A 24,395-nucleotide genomic window follows, 5' to 3' on the forward strand; every position below is an offset into this window, starting at 1 on the left:
ATATGTATGTATATATGTATATATATATGTATGTATATATGTATATATATGTATGTATGTATTTATGTATGTATATATATGTATGTATGTATATATGTATGTATACATATGTATGTATGTATATATGTATGTATGTATGTATGTATGTATGTATGTATAAGTCTTAACTGTTACTTTTTAAATAAGAAACAATGCTAAAATAGCACTGAAATGACTAGAGGAAAACAGAAGCTTGTCATTATTAGCAATTCCTATTATGAAAATCATAGTTAATTTTAAAACTTGTGAGACTGACTTGTATTGGATTTCTGAAAACTACAAGTTATAATTGGTTCTTTCTGTCAAATATCATAACGATTGTAATGATAATAAATTTGTGAAAGATATTGATCCAATATCTTTTTCCATTTTGCAACAATGATCACTTTTATGTTTCAATTTTTGTCTGCTGCAATTATTTGAATCTATGTTTAGGAGCAGTTATGCTGAAATTTTAATCAAAAATTTCAAAGCAGGTATTGCATATGATATAAATCCTCATTGAGTGATTTGTTAGTTAATTCTCACAAAAGTTATCAGCTAAAAGAATAGTCGAGAATCTGCAAGAAGTTATGTAAGAAATACCTTGAGTACATTTTAGCATTTCTTATAAACTGATATCTCTAACAAAGCTTTACATAATAACTTGGTACTTATGTTTGTTATTCAGCATTACTAAATCTATTCTACTTCGTTTTTGTATCTATTCTATTTCCACTATTAAAACTAGTTAAATGTTGTTAGATTATGTTTGTGTAAACTATTGAAGTGTAATGGATGTATTGATTAAAAATATACTACTTATCTTAAAGGAAACTGATATCTGTTTTAAAAACTTAGATTCATCATTACTGTTCATTTCCTCCTTGAACATACCATGATAGCTAGAGATTTTATTTTGTATTATTTGTATTAATATACTCAAACATTTAAAAGTCATCTGTTATTTAAACTAATCAAGTATTGTTTAGAGGGATAATGTTATTAAACATCTGTATAACTGGAGTAAGCTAGCCACATCTATGGTGCTTTGCTGTAAAATGTTTATCTGTTGACAATTAAACACTTATGACTTTTACTTACAAATAGTTGAAAACAGAACATTAGAGCTTGTAGTGCATTCTTAAAATGTTAGGGATCTGTTGGATAGATAACATGGTTAATCTGACTTCAACAAATGTATTCCATTATTAATCATAATAGTAAATTATGTAACTTTATTTATATTCATTTAGCTGGGTTGTTTAAATTTTGTTAGTCAGAATTTTTAATGGGGTGGAGCTACTCATATTTATATTGTGAGCAGCATAAGTCAGGCTTCAGCAGATTTTCTCTCACAACTTATATAACTGTTAGTCAAGCTATAAATATTTTTATTTATTTTCATCATCACCTCTTCTTGCTCATTGATAAATCTTGTTACTACTTTGCCTTACTATAAACCATTTCAATTATTCTTTATCACAACTATGATCATTATTGTGATTTATTCAAGAGTATAGCTATTTTTATGATCAATAACATTTTATATCCTTGTATTTGTCACCTTCTGTCTAAAATCTGTACAACTGTTTCTTTTTATTCAATTAATTTTCTTTATTATTGTATTTTGTGTTATTAATTTTATTTCCCTTTATTTTTCTCTCTTTATTATTTCTTATTTTTCTTCCTTTTATGCAATATACACACACACACACACACACATGATTCTGAAAAATCAAGTATTCTGAAACATATATGGTTTTGACCATCAACCTATTTCATGATCTAACATGAGCTACTATATTGTTTGATCCTGTATACTGTGATCAGTTATAAAAAGATCAGGAATTACCTGAGGAGGTGCTTCATGTGCCTATCCTACAAATAACTAACCAACTATTAAATAGAAGCATTGCTGAAGTAAATGATGAGAAAATGAAACTTATAAGTCATAAGTTAAAATCAGACATTGGTATTCATTATAACCTAAAGCAAGATACATTCTTTGACTTTATTTGGCCTAATTAACTGAAAATGTACATATCTTTCCTTTTTCACAAATAATTGGTTGCATTATATGAGACATTCATTTTTATATTGTTTTTAATAATTTTTTTAAATGTATGAATTGAAAAGTATCAATAAATTTATTATTTATTTTTCCATACTTTGTTTCTTACATTAACATGACCCATGACTTTCTTGTTTATATAGACTCACAACAATTTGGGGAATATTTCACTGCCTTATATTGGTGGTGCAGCAGAAGAAAAATTATCAAACTGCCAGTTCTGCTTTCGCAGTATTCCAAATTTGGTGAGGTTATCTAGCATGCTTTAAGATGATAAATCTTCAATGTGCTAACCCATCTTATCCTATTTAAAGCTTTACTAATAAAAATACTCCACAGCTACATAAATGTAGTTTCATACTAAACTTCAGATAATCTTTGATTGGTATCCCTGCTTAAAAGGACACTGATATGTGACCAGATCTGATATTTCTGTAATGTTTTCATAATGAATCTACTAGAACCTCTCAAAGGTTCCACATTTTTATTTAGTTTCCTAAACAGTGATCAATTAAGTGATCACAATAAGTTAAATGACTTAACCTTGGCAAGAACTTGCATTTTATATACTAACTTGTATAATTTGATGCTTTCATATTCAACGACAGCCCCACCTACTTGCTATGTGGTCATCTTTATTATGTATTTTAACGATATCTACACCCACAAAGATGTATAAACAATTTATCTAAATGTTTATTAAGTTACTTTCAAAAACAGAACTACTTTTGTGACAGTTCCTTCTTCAAAGCAACAAAGTTATCAACATCAAATAGTAGTTATTACTGCAAATTACTGAAAGGAAAACTCATTATCTAGCAAGCAAAAATAATATTTAATGCCATTCACAAAAAAAAAAAAAAATGAAATAAAAAATATGAAGATATTCTAATAAAACATTTACTTTGTGCAAATCAACAGTTTGGTATTATTTGCATAAAATGCATAAATCAGGCACTGTTGGTAAAGCCTTTCAGTAGATAAGACTACTCCAAAATTGTTTCCAATGAAGACATTGACAATGAAAATCAAACCTACAGTTTTTATTAGTTTCCATTATTTATTACCAAGAGTATTGCTTTAAAATGTTGAGGTTATAATCCCTGAACAGCACAAAACAAACCAAAAGGTTGTTATATGAACCTAGTCTAGTTTGTCAACTTCAGTGTAGTTAGAGCCATGCTTGTATCTTGATCAAACTATTTATGTATGAAAAACTTAACAAATTGATTGTTTATATATTAATTTTTATGAGGACTAAATATTGTTATTATACAGTCTAATAAAATTGAAATATGTCCATAGCTGTCACCTTGTTTGATGACAGTGATATGATTTTCCCTTTAAGTAAGAAAATTGAATATTTGGCAAAATTATTTCTTAAAATCATTTCTCTTTTTCTTTGAGAGTCTCTAACAATTACCACTAGCTTTTTTTTTTTATTTCTCCAACTAAAAGGCAAATTTCAGTTCATTAAAAATTTTTGTTTATGTCATCCAGTACATAACCACCCAATTGTTAACATAGCCAATATCCATAATAAATATTTGACTTAGCAGCAGAGCATTCATATTGATTAATTCTGTCTAAGAAAGTATTTCTTACTTTGGTGTTACATCACTGAAAGATTCAATTAATTCATAAGACTGAATATTCTGCACATAATAGTGCTCTTAACATAATCCTGTCACACACTATGTCATTAACTTGTTATAGTGTGTGACATTGCTGACTTTTTGAATTATAGGTACAATTCATTTGACAAGTTCCACAGTTTGTCCATCTAGTTGGACATACATAACTTGGGTTGACCTGAATATATGACAATACACACCTATGTTTTGAGCAGTGGAATTCTTGGGACTTCATGATTGCTTAGAAAATTTCTTAACCATTTGGCTGTACTTGCACCCATTTGATCATAGGTTTGCTCATTCTATGAACTGCTCTATGGCCTTGAAACAAAATGTAATATCTTAGAAAGACTTGAAGACTTTAATAAGGAGAAAGCAAAACTCTTTTAAACTTTGCAGATTTTTCAATGTAATAGTAGATTTGGAAAACAGTCCAAAAATACTTGTTCTTTTTTTTTTTTTAGCTCCCAGTTAGCAATGACCCTGTATACCATTGATAAAAAAATATTCCAGCCATGACTATCTTATTTATCTAGGATCACATTAGCCAATGTGTTCTTCCCTTTAGGATGCAGTTTAAAAGAAATTTGACTGTTATTTTTTGCATGTTGAGCAATCATGTACAGGCTCCCTGGTTTGTTTGACCTTTTTCACACACATGAATGTATGTGTAGCCTTACCTTTGCTTTGGTTAAAAATCATTGTCACTTAATTGTCATTATTGTTTAGAGCAGAACTATAATCAATAACATTCCAGCAATGACTACCTGTATTTTTCATTAGTACAACACATCCAGAACCACATTATTTAATGTGTACTTCTTTACTAAGTGTGGTGTAATTTAAGGGAAATTTGGCTGCTATTTCAAACTGTTTGAGCCATTGAATTTGCTTAATGTCCCGTCTGATATTCCTGATAAAACTTTGAGTAAATTATTGATACTCAATTTGATATTATTTACTTCTCTTTTGGATTGTTACCAGATTTTTATTTTATCTTTATTGTCATTGAAGGCTATGAAAAGCTTAAATTCATTTTGTTTTTAATCACTAATCAATCCCCCGTTTAACCTTTTGAATTCTTCTACATCAGCAATGACCTTTCAAACTAAATCACTAACTGAAAAATATTTCAGATAACTGCAATATATATTTAATGAGCATGTTGCTTGTACTTACTTCAGTTTGGGTTTTCCTTTTGTCTTTTTTTTTGTGTGTGTTGATTTTGTTTCTCATTTTAACAAAGATGTGTTTGCATATGTGTGCCTGTAGAGGTCATACTGACTTGGTTTGTATGTGTGTGACTGGCTATTTTTGTCTTCTTAACTTTATTCAGACAATGATCCCAACTGATTGTCATAAAGTCACTTATCAATGCCTTCCAACTTTTGGCCCTAAGATATAACTGTCTCTTTCTTTTACCTTTTCTGTGACTACTAAAGAGGTCTCTGTTCTTTGGATCTGACTGGTCTCATGATCTCATACCACTTTCTTTCAGGTATTCATTTGTCTCACCTACTATCATTACCTATGATTGTGTGCACTCCTACCCCAGGCTTACACTAACCACTTCACCCAAACTTTCTTTAGAATGTTAACTTCTGGAATTCACTCCCCATACACTTATTTATAATTATCAAATTTTAGCTGTTCAAGAAGAACAAGAATTGCTGTGAATTTGTACCATTGCTAGATACAGATCATCATTGTAAGTAACAGAAGCAATGCCTTGTTAAAGTATTTTATTAGCTTGCAATGCTGAGTTTAAGTACTTCTAAGAATTTGAAATAAGCAGCAGAAAGCACTGCCAATGTGTTTCCAGGATCAAGAAATCATTTGCAACTCAGATGCATTCACTGAAAAGAACTCAGCTGGTATTTAATGATACAAGTCACTTTATTTCTAATCCATTTTTCCTGGCTGTTTCTGTTTATTCCTCTGCATCTGTATATAGCTGTTGGTTTGCCTGTATTTAGAGATTGGTTGATTTGTATCTAGTTATTAATTTAACTACATCTAGTGAGTGGTCTATCTCCTTTCTGACAGGAGAAAAGACAGATTCTATCAAGAAGTTAATGCAGTTGGATGGATAAGATTTGTTCTATTATTAGTTACATGATTGTTTTAGTTCAATGTTTGACATTGAGAATGAGAACAGTGTTCTCTTATAACGAAAAAAAAAATTCTTATCCTAATATACAAATATATTAATATGTGTGTGTGTGTGTGTGTGTGTGTGTGTGTGTGTGTGTGCGTGTGTGTGTGTGTGTGTGTGTGTCTGTGTGTTGGTATAATGCTGATTGACAAAATTAAATCTTATGATTATATTTTTAATGAAACACATTGTCTTTGTGATAAAGTTAATTTTGAAAATAATCAAACATTTGGATAATAACAATCTCGGATTAAAACCAGATACTTGTTTTCCCAATCATATGGTCCCTGGTTCAACCACCCTGTATAGGGCATTTTGTAAGGGTGACGAATGCTTTGTGAGAAAAGTTCACTTGATAGAAACTGTGCTGGAGCCAGTCTTGTGCATGTGTGTGTTTGTATTTTATATATATATATGTTTATATATGCATATACATACATGTGCATGTATATAAATATTATGTTATTGGCACCACCTAGAAAAAGGTACTTTCTTTGCACTCACCAAAGGGAATGGAACCTTGGCCAAGAGAAACTAACGTCATCAGATGGTATCCAACAATCATTGAGTATTTTGACCCTGAATCTAACACCCTCCTCTTAGTGGGTCATCAGAGGTGGGAAAATCACAGCTCATCATGTCTTTCTGGATTCCAGCTTAACTCCTCCTGCAAGAGGCTCTTTCTGCTGCCTCTCCCATCCTGCTCACAGACACCTCTCATTCCAATGGCTATAAGCATCTTCCATACCAAATAGGCAGGGGATCCTCTACAGTCAACCTTGACTGGGAAAAGCCATGGCTGTCATCCCTTCACCCTAGAACCCTGCAGAAGGCTCTTGTATCTGGCATGCTTTAATTCATAGACCTGATGAGATCCTGCTTCTCACTTGACTGTAAGCTTGATCAAGTTTATTTTCCTTGCCTTTTCAAACTACAGAACTGCATCTGGCCTCAGGATTGTATGGACAACCTAGGAGAACTGCTGTCTCTCCCTCAGGTCCACTTTCATTGTATAGGTGCCATACAAAAATCCCCACTACAATCTGTGAGGTGGTTAGTATTTGGAAGGGTATCCAGTCATAGAAACCCTGCCAAACTGACTCTAAAGTATGACATGGTCATCCAATGCATCAAATGCTATTGAGCTATTCAACCTATGCCAGTATAGAAGGTGAATGTAAAATGATGATACTCATCATCACGCGCGCACATGTGTGTGTGTGTGTGTGTGTGTGTGTGTGTACAGCATTGAGTTGCATTCCTTTATGTCAAAAAATAATATTGCCATTTGGTAAATAGAGATTAATAAAATAAGTACTAGACAGAAATAAGTACTAGGGTTGATATGATCAACTAGCTCTTTAGTGAAAATCTTTAAGCATGGATATAGTCTTAGTAGCTAAAATCAGTAAAAGCAAAAACAAATTTTCATTATTAAGTTGTTGTTTAGAAAATAACTTTATATGAGATATTTTCATAAGATTACAAGAAAAGGATTTCATTTAAATGTGAATGTTTTAAAACAACAAATTTTGAGTTATAGAACTAGAGGTAGTCTGAGGTTGGTAGGTATAATGAAATTAGTGTTTAAGAAATATGTATGCTTCAAGTAGGTGAAAATAGCATACACTTTGTTATGGTAGTTTTTACTGTGTGGTAGTTATTTGTTTCTTGGATGGTCTGATATATTAGTGAACAATAAAGATGTCATTCTATTTTTGAGAGATGTACTCTCTACCTAAAGAATTGTTGTTTTCAGAATGGTTAACACAGCAGTTCAGGTTGATAATATTCTTCAGTATGGTACAACTGAGTATTTCTGTCTTAATATGTTTACTGGCTCTATCATGATGCAAAATAAATTCTCAGAAAAATTTTTAAATATCATTAAAATTAGTCAAATTGTCTTGAATTATTTTTTCAGTTACAGCATCACACCTGTTTTTCAGCTTTACTAGGGTGTATATAATTCCATAAAAGTATACACATGACCTCACAATCACTATAAATAATCCTTTCTTCTAGAGGCACAAGGCCTGAAATTTGTTGGGAGTGGGGGCCAGTTGATTACATCAACTCCAGTACTCAACTTGTACTTATTTTATTGACCCCAAAAGGATGAAAGGCATAGTTGACACCAGCAAAATTTGAACTCAGAAAGTAGCGACGGGCAAAATACCACTAAGCATTCCATCCAGCAGGCACAATCACTATAAATAATATCATGTGATTGAAGTGGACCATGAGAAATGAAATTTGATTAATTCTAAATAGTCTATATTATTAATTTCAATAAAATATAATACTCAATCATTATTTGAGTTATGCTAGTCTAATGACTCAAAATTATGTATTCAATATTGATTTTTGCATCTATATTTTATTATTGGAAATCAAAGTCAGAATTTGTCTTGCTTTTAATACATATTTTTGTTTTAATTTGGTTCCAATTTTTGGTTTTGAGATTTTTCCGATGTACTCAAAACCAAAAATTCCCTTACTATTAGTGATGGTTTTAACTGTTTTTTTTACATTAGATTTACATTACAGCTAAAGCTGTCTTGTGATATTGTCAGCTCAAAGTCTTCTATATATGATTCTTTTTTGGAAATAGATATTTGAACAATATTTTCTTATTATCTTGAGCAGTTCATTCAAATAAAAACTACATTAATAATTGTCTCTCTTTAAAGTGGTTCTCTTAAGTTGGTGTCTCTCTTAAGTTGGTTAGAACATCATTTCTTGACCTATGTCACCCAAGTTGCAGGAAGTTCATAGATAAGCTATTATAATTTTTCTTAATGAAAACTCCATAAATACATCTTGTTCTCTTACAAACACACATGACAGTCAAAAGTCATCAGTTAAACATTCACAGCCTAGATTCATTCTTTTAATGTTTAACTGTAATTGCTGCTACTTAATAGTTGCATATAATCTGTAGAAATGAAAGTTTTGCATTATCTTTGTAAGGCTATGTTACAGTTTATTCCAGAAATGTTGTACGTTTATTAACTATGTTCTAAGGAAATTATTATATTTTGGTATTCTACCTTTGGTAAAGTCAAGAGATCTGCCATCTCAGTTGACAAACTGGAATGAAGATGTTTCTAATTTAATAGTAAAATATTTCAGCAGATGGCTTGCAAATGTAAGTGCAACATTAAAAAAAAATTGAAGCAATTATTACTCACAAAAATATTTTATCTAAAATATAAAGAAAGTAAAATAATGATTGAATTTTAAAATTTTATTTGATATGATTCTTTCAACTAGTGCATGATATTCTGGACGTAGTTGTGAGTGTATTATTTTTTTTTCTTCAGTTGAAGTAGCCTAAAGGTTTCTGTAACTCATTTGTTTATGTTTACTTGGCATTTCATATGAAATTACAGTTGCAACACAGTAAAAATTTAAACATAAGAAAAACTAGAGAGGTTTTGCTCTTCAAATCAATAAACTAATCAAAGTGTTTAAAAAAATTCCATGTTTCTTTTAAAAGGTTCATGCTTACATTTTTACATCTTTAATGCTTAAAAAGAATTTTCAAAATTATTTGGTTAAGAGTTACAGGCAACTTCTAAAAACTATAATTAAATATACTTGATAAAATCACATGCTAGCTTTCTACCTTCCAAAATGGAAGCTAATTATTGTATGTTCATGAATAAGTTTATATTTATATATCACAAACATACTTTACATTAGCCCATCTGCAAGAAAGTACCAAAGCATTACGTTTGAATTAATTGAAATAAAACACCCACCTTAATATATTAAAACTTGATAGGAAAATCCAATTGCAATCAAATTCTTTCTCTACATACAAATTTAATCCTTTATTTGAAGTTTACCAATTTTGAATACTTAGTTTAAAATTAAATGGTATTAGTATCTGTGTGTTATTTGGATTTTTGTAGATTGATATTGAAGATAAGGTTCAGTGAGAAGGAGTTCTAGTAAATCTGTTTCTAAGGAAGAATGATTAAATACAGTGGTTTGAATTCATCTCTTTTTCATGAGAAAAAGAATCAAATTTGTTTGGTATATACATATAAAAATTGATATAAGAAAATCCAGAACTATCAGCTATTGGTAAAAGCACAAAGCTGGAAGAACTAACAATGGGAAATATAGAAGTCAATAACTGATGGCTTTTATGCCTACTCAGTGGATAGCCTTTTTAGCAAGGAAGGATCATATGTATTTGTAAAGGAAAGCAAACTTCATAGTAAAACATACATAGGCTTTGATAAAACGTATGTATCTGCCTAGATATGTTCTGAAGTTAAACAGTTAACATATCATTTGGCATTAAATTTTGATATCAACACATGAAATTTGCAACAAAACAAAGGAGGTGTCTCTTGTCAAATAGCAAAATTAAGGCAAGGAGAGTATACATCATCATCATCATCAATTCTCTTCTTGTCTTATTTTACTTTGTTGACAAAAGGCACCTCATTTGTTTTGTTGCAAAAATTAATGTGTTGATATCAAAATTTGCAAAATCCTACCCTTCCATTTGTCCCACACTTGCACTGGAAAATAAGTATGAAGTAGTTTTAAAGGATAACTTTCTTGTTTTGTGAAGAGAAAAGAGAAAATAGCAACAAAGTGTTTACTCAAAAGAGAAATACATTTCTTATTTTGCTCACTAAATATTGATTTCAAATTTCGGCACAAGGTTAGCAATTTCAGGGGAGTGGCTGAGTCAATTAGATGAAACCTAGTGTTGGATTGATGCTTATTTCATTAACTCCAAAAGATGAAATGCGAAGTCAACCTTGGCAGAATTTGAACTTGAACTCAGAGTGTAAAAATAGAAAAACTGCAACTAAGCATTTTGCCTGGTGTGCTTACGATTCTACCAGCTCACCACCTTTTGCTTATTAGATATTAACATGATGTATCAAATAGTTTTGTAAATAAGTTAGCAGAAATTTTATGCAAATATCAATTTTCTATAGTTTATACGTAGGCTATTTGGTATTGATGTTTGAAAGTCAGGTGGAATATTATAAGGGGTTTTTCCAGCTCTTTACATTCTCAGTTCAAATCTCACCTAGGTCAACTTTGGTTTTCATTCTTCCGGAGTCAGTAAAATAAAGTACCAGGCAAAGATGATATTTTATTGGTTAATGGAACTGACTAACACTTTCTCCTTAAAATTGGAGCATGTTTCCATGGTTTCTAAAAGTTTGGAGCTATTTGTAGTGAGTTTGTCTTTTGTAGAAAAACAATCATGGTTTCAGTTTCAACAGTGCATTGTGCAAAGCTCCTGTAGCTATGACTCAACTAGGTTGAGATCATGGGAGACTTGTAGTGCTACAATCTGTCATGATCTACCTTGATATGTATACACAGTGTCAAGTAAAAAGCACTCATGCCAGTGCCTTATAGATGTACTTACACAATGCCATATAAAAGCACCCAGCACACTCTGTAAAGTGGTTGGCATTAGGAAGGTTAGCCATAAAAACCATGACAAATCAGACTGGAGCCTGCTCCAGCTTACTAGTTCTGATCAAACTGTCCAACCCATTTCAGTATGGAAAACAAACATTAAATGATGGTGATGATGATATATACAATGTGGTGTGTGTATATATATATACATACGCGTGTTTGTATGTGTGTGTGTGTCCTAAAAGCATATTATTTATGCCTATGCCCCTACACTCAATCTGTCCCCATCAAGCCTTTCCCACCTCTCATCTTCTTAACACCTATGCCTTCATCACTCTTTTGACTACAGCACTATTTCTTCATCTGCTGTTATAGGTTATATGAAAAAACTATACATATTTCCTCCTTTTCTGTGCTACCTGTTATCTCTCTCCTTAGAATCACTTTTTAATGTCCTCTATCCCTCATTGTCAATATTATCCTTTCCCACTTTATTTTCCATTAATACCCGTTTCCCCTGAGATATATTTTATGACATCATTACCTCATCCTTAACACCCTGTCATATCTTCTGTCATTTTCAAAACTCATTCATATTTGCCATTGACTCCTTCACTTTGTCACTATATCCACCACAATGTAGCTCTGACTTCCATCACTGTCACTGAGCATCCAACTGTCTCAACCACACTTCACATTATCTTAGTATTCCTCATCTATCGATGGTTGTATTATTCCTTTACTTTCCACTCTTTTTGTATTGCCACTTATCACCTACTTATCCATGACCCACTTTTATTTTCTTTATTTTCCACATCAAACTACTATTCATTATCAATCATCCCTCCACTCTTGCTTGCCATTCATCATATTCTCCTTTCTAACCATCTGTTATTTTCCTTTCACACTCTTGCAAACTTGCCCATCTACCCTTCCCAATTCTCTGTACTTATTCTGCCTTATATTCACCTTCTTGTAATATGAGAGTATGCCCTGATACCTTGTCACCACCATCTGTATCTCTCTGTAGCAAGACACCCATTCCTATATCATACTTTAACCTCTAAACACTTGACAAAAAGCTACATTTCTCTATTCTACTTACCCACTTAGTCGAGAGGCTTGTGTTGTGAGTTATTTGATGACCTCACTAGTGCTGGTGCCATGTAAAAATGCACCCAGAACACTCTGTAAAGTAGTTGGCTTAAGGAAGGGTTTTATGGTGTAGAAATCTTTCCCCTGTCAAATTTGTCTTTATCAACTGCAAATTCGTCATTGCCAGCCTGAATTTCATTATTTTTAGTCTCAGTTATGTTGTTATCTCAATTCTGTCATTGTAAACTTAAATGTCATCACTGTTAAATAGAGTAATTTTTTTTATGGAAAGACATTGATATCGGTGATTACTTGTGCAGAATTGTAAATGTATGTAAATGTTAAAGAATCTTATAATGGATTATAAGTTTGGTATAATAAAAACTGTACCTGACATTACCATAAATGTACATTAGATGTAAGTGAAACTACATACTATACAACATACATATGCAACAAAAAAAAGACAAAAATAAATAACATTTAACTTTTTATCCATTATTCCTATTTCTTAATTCTCTTTGAGAAATTGAGTACTATCATATTCAATAATCAAAGTTAGTTGGGTGCCAATTATTACATATATGAAGATGATTGTACTGGAATATGTTAAGATAGTTAAGAAATGGGAATAATGAATAAAAGGTTAAACTGATGATATTTTTGTCTTTGTCATGTTGTATATATAGTATGTAGTTTTATGTATATTTAATGTAATAAATGTATATTTCATGCTGTTCTATTAATGTTTACATTCTTTTACAACTCTGGGACAAATAATTACTGTTCATAAAAACAGATTCACCCCATCCTATTTTGGAATCATTTAAGTTGATGAAGGCAAATTCAAAATTGACAACAGTGTAATCAAGACTGAGGATAATGAAATTGATACTCATGACAAATTTGAGGTCCATAATAACAAATTTGAGGTTCATAATAACAAATTTGAGGTTCATAATAACAAATTTGAGGTTCATAATAACAAATTTGAGGTTCATAATAACAAATTTGAAAGGAAAATCCTCTGTGTGTGTGTGTGTGTGTGTGCGCACAGGCACAAGAGCAAATGAGCTACCTCTCACTCCATATCACTCTTTTATCTCTTTCATAGACTAAAGTAGAATTACTTCTTGCTGTTTACAGACAGGGTTTCATGAAACATATATATTTAGTATCAAATATATTCATAGTAAGTTTATGAATATACATTTCAGGTGTTATTTCTACATTATTTGTAAGTATATAGTGAGAGTTGATACTTCCATATAAATTAGGCACACATTACTGTTTCTTTATAATGATGGGTGTAGTAAGAATAGTGAACGTTATTAACGGGGAATGTATTGTAAACTGTCATTATGTTTGTTTTTCATGAGGAGTAAATGGCACAAGAGAGGTATTTAGATATGATAGTAGATGGTATAGTAGAGAGTAGTGTCATAGGGAGATAGGGATTTCATTAGCATAAATAATAAAGGGTTTGGGAGAAAAGTAGTTATTTCATTAAATTAGAGGAAAAAATGAACTGAAGAATTTTAAAAGTTTCTCTCACATAACAGATATCTGTAATAATTAGAACTTAATATAATTAATATATTTTTTTGTTTTGCAAGGTACCCTGTCAGTGATGGTGCCACATAAAAATCACCCAATATATTCTGTAAAATGGTTGGCAATAGGAAGGGCATCCAGCTGTAGAAACCATGCCAAAACAGACAATGGAGCCTGGTATGACTCCCAACCTTGCTAACTCCTGTCAAGCCATCCAACATGGAAGATAGATGTTCAGTGATTATGATGATGATGATGATGATGAATACTAAATATTTAATTTCAATGCTAACCTTTCAACTGTTATCACTAGTATCATTCATCATATTTCCTATCATCTGCAGTACTTTTATTCAGATATAAATTCCAAATGTGTTGTCACTGACAACTTAAATTACAAATAATCTCTATTAGTATACACTATAAATTTTTATTATTCATTTAGGGTATGGAGCTAAAGTACCACAAAACATTTAATAGTAGTGTTTCAAATTCTAGTTTGACATGTATTGCAGGTACAAGGTTTGGCTATATAGTAATAGAATTCCCAACTGATACTTTCATTACAAATCATCACTAATTTCTTTTTCATGGGAAACTATCCACTAGGACAAATAATTTAGAGAAATTTCAAGCATAACTTCATTGTTAAAGCTTCCGATTAAGGACAGAATTTATAAAAAGACATCTCAATATAGAGACCATTGTTACAAAATTATGAAAATCACTTGGTAAAATTTGAATTTCCTTTCAGCATAGTAAGATAGCTTCAACTACAGTAACAAATTGATGGTACAACTGTCAGACCAAGCTGACTGTCTTGAAAATAATTGATTATCAACTTATTGACTGATGTTTTCTTAATATCATTTAATTGATTTAAAAGTTTCTAATAATGTTACTTATAATATCACAAAGAAATTTTATGAAAGTTAAAAAAATCTATTACGCTTAACTTAAATATTTTAAAGTTTAAATGTAGTCAGTAGGTAAGTGAGTTTAATGAATTACCATTATTTCACTTGCATAAAGCCTAATTTCTTTCCCAGGAATGTATGAAATATTTCATTTCTAAATGGTGATTTCTAATATTGTAACAAGGCTTTATAATTAGATAAATGGGTATAGATGGTGTAATTGGTTTCAACATTTTATTGATATATTCAACCTTTGCTTTACAACTACTTCACTTTATGGGATACACTGATAAAAATCATAGATATGCTCACTAATTTCCTCTTTCAATGTTTTAGTTATGATCAAAATAGTTAACAATTTGAAAGACTAATCATTATGATAAATGTGTGTGTGTGTGTGTGTGTGTGCATGTGTAATATACATATATATATATATTCTTTCATTCTTTCACTAGTTTCAGTCAGAGGCTAGGTCCATACTGGAGCACCGCCTTTCAGTATTGTTTTTGGTGAAGAAGCTAGCTGAACAAAGCTGCTCTTCTTTGTGCCTTCTGCTGTGATTTGAGCACATCTGGGATTGCAGATAAAAATTTGTCCAGGTGCTTTTTGAATGTTTCCACATCTGCACCATGCAGATCTCTTAGGGTCCTTGGTTGGATGTTAAACAGTGGTCCCTTAAAAGTCAAGCCATTGCAGTACTGGGTCCTTATCTAAGATGAAGAAGATGATATCTTTGGTAGTATGCAGTGCCGTCCAGTTTGGTGGTTGGTATACCTTCTAATTCCAAATTTGGGAGCTTAGACCTTCCAGGATCTTTTATATGTATATCACTGCATACCTTTCTCACCTTCTCTCCAGGTAGTAGAGCTTCTGTTGTCCATATTGGCATGGGTTGGACCGTTTGACCAGGGCTGGCAAGCTGGAAGGCTGCACCAGACCACAGTTTGATTTGGATGGTTTATATGGCTGGATGCCCTTCCTTACACCAACCCCTCCAAGAGTGTAATGGGTGCTTTTACATGCCATTAGCATGGGTACCATTTGCATGACTCCGATATCTGCCACTACTGCGATTTTATTGGCTTGATGGGTCTTCTCAAGCACAACATAATGCCAAAGGTGTCGGTCATTGCCTTGTGAGGCCCAACACTCGAAAGGAGCTCAGCTGCCTCCATGAGACCCAATGATTGAAGGTGCTTTTAATGTGCCACTGGCACAGGTGCCAGTTATGTGACACCAGCATATATATATATATAATATTGCATGTGTGTATGTTTCTGTATGTTTTCTTGGGTAATGTGTATCTATGTACTTATCTATCTACCTACCTTTATAAATGTATCTATCTTTCTGTCTCTTTCCCTGCACTTTTTCTCTTTTCTATATATATATATATATATATAACAATATAAATAATATATGCATATATCCATACATATATCTACATACCTATATCTATATGTATACATACATGCATATATGGGTACCGCACATCAAAAAAACATTAAACACAATGAGAAACGAAAAACATAAAAACGAAAACATAGAAAATGGACTTTTTTCGAACAACAAAAAAACACAATCTGAGAAATGAGACATGCAACATAAAGAGTATACTCCTTCATCAGTTGTCCCTGTTTCATCTACTCCATGTTTCGAATTCAAAACGCAGAGTAGATGAAACATGGACAACTGATGAAGGGGTATACTCTTTATGCTGCATGTCTCGTTTCTTTGTTTGTTTTTTTCGTTGTTCGAAAAAAGTTCATTTTCTATGTTTTCGTTTCTCATTGTGTTTAATGGTTTTTTGATGTCCTGTACCCATATATGCATGTATGTATACATATAGATGTAAGTATGTACATATATGTATGGATATATGCATATATTTATATATTATTTATATTATTATATGATCGAATGCCATGCATCCTTTTCCAAGTAAGTTTTATCTAAATATATATATGTGTGTGTGTGTGTTTTTGTGTGTGTGTGTGTGTGTGTGTCTGTGTGTGTGTGTGTATATAAAAATCAGCCTTCCCCACCACCACCACCAGCACTATCAATACCAAAAGCAATCAGCACCATTATCAACTCACCAATTTTTGAATAACCAACTGGTAACAAGAAGAATACCCGCATGATAACAGTGTCTGCAGCTACATATTTTATATGTCAACACAATGGCGTGAGTGCATGTACAGAGAGAGTGAGGAGAGACGAAAAGATAGAAACATTTAATAAGGTAGGTAGATATATAAGTACATAGATACCTGTTGTTAGCAAGGTGGGTGCAGTTGAGGGAGGTTTTACTGGCTTAAATCAGAGTGCAAGGGGTGAAATGCCCATGAACCTGATAACCCTGTAATTATTCAGTACTTCTCACTTCCCTCCTTCCCCCTTTTGATCTTATTTCCATTCTAACAGTCACATGACAGCTAAAGATGCCTGAAAAGAAGCCATCATGTTGAACTGAAGGTAGTAATTTGAAAAGAAACTGTAAAAGGATTATACTGAATATGAAATTTGATGTTTAAAAAAATCCTCGATGCAGGAGTAAAAGAATCAACCACATTACCAAATCATCATTTACTGTAGGAACAAAATTTGACAATAGAGAGAAGTTTAGGTGCTCAAAAAGTTACTTTGTTAACATCCTGAACTTTACTTTTTACATAGATCTAATGCTATGTTTAAAATGGACTCTTAAATGCATGAATCAAGGATCAAACTTGAGGTATTGTGCTGATAAGCACCATGGTAATGCAAAGATATATAGATATTGAAAGAAAGCCAATATTTTGTGTCAACACAATGGTGTGAGTGCATATACACAGAGGGAGAGAGAGAGAGTGGAAGGAGGTGATTGAGAGAAGTTTTTCTGACTCAAGTCAGAATGCAAGGAGTGAAATGCCCATGAACCTGATAACTCTGTAAATGGTAATGCAACACACACACACACACATATTGGGTCATCCCATAAATAATGCGTTTTTTTTATACTTCTTTTATTTTTCAAAATTAAGATAAACAAAGCTCTTTTTTAATCTAAAATATGCTCTCTTTCATTTTCTACAATACTCTTCCATCAATCTGGTAGACTTGTAAGGCCCCTCTTCCAAGATTCACTTGTCCATGGTGAAAAATACTCCTCCAGTACTGTTCTGACCACATCTACAGAATTCCTATTTTTTCCATCCAACTGATTTTGAAGACTGTGGAATAAATGATAATCAGATTGGGCAATGTCCAGCGAATATGGTGAATGAGGCATCATTTCCCATTCAAGCTGATGGAAGAATACCTTTCATCTTGGAACAAAAGCTGGTCGTTTTACTTCTAGTGCTGACTTAAGTCACTCAAGCTGCTTGCAGTAGATCTCCTTTGTTATCATTTAGTTTGGGTTTAAAAGTTCAAACTGGACTGAACCTTTCATATCCCGCCAAACAGATAGCCACACCTTATGTGGATTAAGACCTTTAGCCTGGGGTGCCAGTGTTTCTCCTTTCCCTATCCACTGTCTTCAGTGCTTGACATTTTTATAGAGAACCCATTTCTCGTCACCAGTTACTATTCGGTCAAAAAAAGGTTTATATGTGAGATGTGACAGCAAAGAAGAGCACACATTCACTCTCTGTGCATGATTAGACTCAAAATGTTTGTGAGGAACCCATTGACCCAATTTGTTGACTGACTTTTCTGATGGCATGCAGGTGTCGATGAATGGTTGAATGACCAAATCCAAGCTTCTCTGCTAGTTCCTCAACAATTACGGTGGAATTTTGTTCCACCAGGGTTTGCTGGATGTCCTTGTCGATCTCTACAGATCTTCCAGGACAAGGCTTGCCTTCTAGGCTGTAGTTTCTGGCTTGGAATTTCTGGAACCACTGTTGACATTGGTTTACACTTATTATCCATTCTCCATATACTACATTAATATTCCTCACACTTTCCATTGCATTGTTGCTTTTATTGAATTCATAAAGTAAAATATGCTGAATATGCTTCTTTGTCACTTCCATTATAGCTTTGAAATAATAAATGTTAAAATTTGCACTAAGAATAAGGTAAAATTACTACCTGCTTTCATAACAAGTTGATGCAGGTAGTATATCCCATCTCCCTGTATCTTTTAGTTCATGCAATCAAAAAAAACCCACATTATCTGTAGGATGACACAATACATAAAAAAAGCCAAAATTTTGCATGACAACTTGCAGAGAAAGAAAGGTAAAATTTCTAATGGAAATCCTTTTCTGGCTAGTAAAGGCTGGTTTGAAAAGCACTTGAATTTGCACAAAATGAATATGGCTTGTGAAGTTACTAGTGTTGATGTGGAGGCTGCTACTTGCTGAAGGAGAATATACATCAGAGCAAGAATTCAATGTTGATGAAACTGCATTTTGTAGAAGCCAGTGCCTGCTAGATCTTTTATTTCTCACAGAGAAAAATCAACAGCAGGATTTAAAGCTTCCAAAAATCATTTGGATCTTCTAGGAGGATATACCACAATATTAAATTAAAGCCTCTTCTCATTTATCATTCTGAAAATCCAAGCAGCTTCAAAGGTTATGCAAATTTTAATTTGCCACTGATTTGGTAGCCTTTTCAAAGATTGGTTTGCATACATTCTTTGTCCCACTGTAGAAAGTTACAGTACCAGATATATTTATATATATAAAACTGAGAATGTGTGTCTGTCTGTCTGTGAGTGTGCATCACTAAAACTTGAGAACTACCCAACCGATTTCATTTAAGTTTTACACCTGCATTACTTACAATCCATGGAATGTCATGGGCCAAAAATCCCTCGATTCTGTTTGTACACCCCACCATTATTAGACAACCAATGTTGATGTTTACATCTCTGTAATTTACCAGCTTGGCAGAAGAGATCTATAGAATAAGTACCAGACTTATAAAGAATAAGTTCAGGTGTCTATCTCTTCAACTGGAAGGTGGTGCTCCAGCATGGCCTCATTCAGATGACTAAAACAAGTAAAACAGTAAAAGAGCAATGTATATATATATACAGACATACAGAGGTTGGACAAAACAATGGAAACACCTAGCATCATAATTTTGAAATATCTATAAACCGTCAAAAGCTTGTTTATTTTCATGCTCTTTGATTTATTATTAGTGTTGCTCAATGTTTTGCTAAATTTGCTGTTTCTTTTCAGATATCATCAGGAAAAGGTAATTAAAATTCATTAAAGTGACAGATCTATCGGCCTTTCAAAGAGGTCAAATTGTTGGTGCTCATATGGCAGGTGCTAGCATATTGAAAACAGCCAAAATGTTTGGTATATCAAGAAGTATTCTCTTGAAAGTAATGACAGCTTTTGAGAAAGAGGGAAAAACATCCTCTTCAAAACAGAACTCTGGAAGAAAACCAGAATTTTCAGATAGGGACCGCTGGATTCTTATGCAAATTGTTTGAAAGGATCACAAAATTACAGCTCCCTAAATTACTGCAGAGCTTAATGACCACCTCGAGAACCCAGTTTCCACAAGAACTGTTCGTCAGGAGCTGCATAAAGCCGGATTTCATAGGAGGGCTGCTATCAGAAAACCACTACTTTCAAAAACAAACGTTGCAAAGCATTTAGATTGGCGTAAAATCTACAGAATTGGTCCCTAGAGCAGTGGAAGAATGTTATTTTCTCAGACGAGTCTTCCTTTAACATATTTCCGACAACTGGCTGAGTATACGTGTGGAGACAGCCAATAGAAGCATTTGACCTAGACTGCCTTCTTCCAACTGTTAAACATGGAGGAGGATCTGTGATGATCAGGTGGGGGCTATATGGGCTATATCTTAGAAATCTGCTGACCAAATGGTTTCCCTTCATGGCAGAATTAATAGTCAAGACTATTTAAGCATTTTATCTGATCAAATTCATCCTATGGTTGCGAAACTGTTTCCGTAGGGAAATGCAATCTTTCAGGATGATTATGCAACAATTCACACAACTAAAGTTGTTACTAAATGGCATGAGGAACATTCTAGTGAAGTTGAACATCTTATCTGGTCACCACAGTCCCCAGATCTCAATATTATTGAACATTTATGTTGCATTTGAGAAAAACAAGTAAGGAGTCGATATCCTCCACCATCATCATTACAAGAACAACTGGAGACTGTTTTAGCTGAAGAATGGACAAAAATTCCTTTGGAAATAATTCAATCTTTGTATGAGCCCATATCTCATAGAATTCAAGTCGTAATTACTGCTAAAGGTGGTCCTATCCCATATTAAAATAAATTTGTTTGAAATTTTAAGGTGTTTTCATTATTTTGTCCAACCCCTGTATATACATTATAGCCTCAGGCCAACCAAAGCCTAGTGAGTGGATTTTTTTACATGGAAACTGAAAGAAGACTGTCATATATATATGTGTATATTTGTGTGTGTGTGTGTGTGTGTCTGTCTGTCTGTCTGTCTGTCTGTCTGTTTGTACTTCCACCATTGCTTGACAACCGATGTTGCTGTGTTTGCATCCTCATAACTTAGTGGTTCAGCAAAAGAAACTGATAGAATAAGTACTAGGCTTACAAAGAATAAATCCTGGGGTCGATTTGTTCAATTAAAGGCAGTGCTCCAGCATGACCATAGTCACATGACTGAAACAAGTAAAGCAATAAAAATCTATGCCATTTTAATCCCAAGCAATGCCAGGTATCTCTGCTAGTTTACAATAAAGCACTTCTCTTTTTAGATAATGTATCAAGCAGTCTAGTGAACTTAAATTAGTTTTCTGATCATGCAAGAGTAGAATATAACCCCAACCTACAGTTAGATAACCTCTGGAACAAGTTCTATATAATGGATGTTGTGAATAACATAACTGAGTTATGGAATGAAGTGAAACCCTCAGCTTTGAATGGTACTTGGAAAAATATGTGGCCAGCTTATATTCTAGACTTTAAAAGTTTCCGCAAGCACAAAGTCTACATTAAATCTGGAAAGATATTGTGGCACTTGCATATAATGTAGGGTTTGAAGAAGTCAAAGAGGATGATATGGTTGATTTGCTAGTGTCCTGTAGAGAAATTTTATCTAATGAGGAGCTGATGCTCTGAGAACAAGATCAAGTTGAGAATATGGAATTTCCACCCACTCCACTTAAATAGACTGCAAAAAAATATTGCTAACATGTTGGTATTTACAGAAAGAAGGTTTACAAGTTTCATTTATTTTCTGACAACAGCTATAATCATTGAACATAAGACAATAATTAGAAGGGAAGTTTTCAATGAGCTGAGTTCATACATTAAGGTTTACAAAGAGATAACATGTCGTAAATATCAAATAATTTTGGATAATCTTAGTCCTTCAGATTGATGATGATGAGCTGTAAGATTGAAGATACTGTCCCTTATCTCCTAATAAATTTCATTCTACCACTAACATCTCCCTCACAGTAGACAACATCTTGTATGGTAAAAATGTATCCTATTTTGATTTGAAATCAATTCTTATTTGCTTACTTATTTCTCTATAAATGTCTTATGTATGTGTGTGTATACATACATACATACACACATACCTGTCTATCTACATACGTGTGTATATATGTGTGTGTGTATATATAGACAGACACACACACATACATACATACATACATACATACATACATACACACATACATACATACATACATACATGCATACATAGTATGTTTAGAAATTATTTTCTTGCATCATGTTGCTTGTTTTGTCATCATTGTTAAAAAACAAAAGCTGTCAGACACATTATTGCTTTATATCTTTTAAATCAGTTGAAAGTTTTTCAGGAATGCAGTGCTTCCATAAGGTGGGGACACCTGTATTTATTTTATCAGTCGCAGAAAAACAAAAGATAATGCCTGCTATAGTGGGATTTGCAGTTAAAACATATAAAGTTACAAAACATAAAGACCGTATGTGAATACCACAAGCTATTCTATGCAGTACTCTGTTACTTATCTGAAGACTAATTTGTCATATCTACAAAAATGTGAACCATGATCAGTAGAATTATGATGTGTCAGTTGGTGATTTAAGCTAAATAAAATCAGTTAGGAAATAATTAAGTGTTGTGAAAGAATGAGAAGAAAGTAATTACTGAAAAAATGTAGATAAATCAAATTTAAAAAGAATTTATAAATTGTAATAGAATGAAGCTGAAATCAGAGAAAGCAAAAATAAAATAAGTTGACCTGTTGAGTTAATAGCAGAAGATAATATAAAACAATGATAATAGTAATGATTCATATCAAAACACTATAAACCTGTTAAAGCTTTAAGGCTTTAACAAGTTTGGTACAATATTTTTGTGTGGTTACAAGAGTAATAGCAATTATAAAAGTAATAACAAAAGTAATAGCAACAATTGTCCTCATTGAAAGCATTGTCTATAGAACCAGGAAGTTCAATCTGCTCTCATTGCTGCTGCTGCAAGACTTCATTATATCTCATTAGTTAGTTAACGATCAACTTAAATGCATAAATAGATCTTAGTTTTGTTTTATATTTCTTCATATTATTCATAAAATAAAGAGATACACTGAATGCATTAAGGTGTGTGTGTGTGTGTGTGTGTGTGTGTGCATGCACACGTGTGTGAGTGTATGGATGTGTGTTTACCAGAATCTGTACAGAAATAAGGAAAACTAACTTGAAAAAACAAATTGTTAGTGTGACAATATTTTCAGATGGAGGATCCATACTGCTGTCCCTTTCCATGTTGATAATATATGTTTGAGTGCCTTTCTTTAAACAAGATTGTTTATTAGTATGAAAACATGTATGAACGGATATTTATTTGAATATATATGTGTTCTTGCATGTAGATCTATGTGTGTCCATATATATGTAAACAGATGTAAATATATTCTGAAAAAAAAAATGCCAGGTGTAGATTTCTCAAGGAAAGCTACAATCAATAGATTTTTTTTTCCTTTTTTTTTGTTAGATCAGTTTATTGACAAAATTACATTGTGAATATTTTAGAAAAACATGTCTCTTACTTTGTTATAAGATGTCAAGGGAACTTTGGGATACCTATATTTTCTGATTCATCTACTGAAGTTTATGAAGTTACTAGGTATTTTAAGTTTTCACTTTGCCTATCAAACATTTTTTAATTTCTATGTTCTCTTTATAAGCATCAAGTGCTTTTCTACATATGCTAACTTAGTGAATATATAACTTTGTGATGTTTCCTGCATCTATATAGTTAGCTTATAAATTTAGTTGTGAAAGCACAGACATTAGTATGAATATGTACAAATATTTCTGCCTTACTGTCTGTTTTTCTGAATGTATGTTTCTAACCATTTATTTCTTTGTTTATTGGTATAAAAATGTGTTTAGGCCTGGTCTCTTTTGTAACTTTGTGATTTCGATAATTGGGACAAAAAATAGCAACAGACTAAAACATGTGCATGAGTTGGTCTAAATGTGTGTGTGTGTGTGTGTGTGTGCGTGTGCGTGCGTGCGTGTGTGTGCGTGTGTGTGTGTGTGTGTGTGTGTGTGTGTGTGTGTGTGCTAT

At 32.6% G+C, this 24,395-nt stretch overlaps 1 protein-coding gene across 5 annotated transcripts in view; it reads left to right on the forward strand.

Annotated features, from left to right (window-relative positions):
• LOC106871954 (protein still life, isoform SIF type 1) overlaps positions 1–24,395 on the forward strand; it is a 1,491,364-nt gene that overhangs the window by 1,015,692 nt on the left and 451,277 nt on the right. For 4 of the 5 annotated variants that reach the window (XM_052966200.1, XM_052966198.1, XM_052966199.1 and 1 more), the window contains one exon: positions 2,236–2,337. The exons of the other annotated variant lie outside the window; for it this stretch is intronic. In XM_052966200.1, coding sequence (XP_052822160.1) covers positions 2,236–2,337 — 102 coding nt within the window. The remainder of the gene's footprint in view (positions 1–2,235; positions 2,338–24,395) is intronic. 5 annotated transcript variants of the gene reach the window in all.

Source organism: Octopus bimaculoides, chromosome 3 (assembly GCF_001194135.2).
Source record: "Octopus bimaculoides isolate UCB-OBI-ISO-001 chromosome 3, ASM119413v2, whole genome shotgun sequence".
Classification (NCBI taxonomy): domain Eukaryota; kingdom Metazoa; phylum Mollusca; class Cephalopoda; order Octopoda; family Octopodidae; genus Octopus; species Octopus bimaculoides.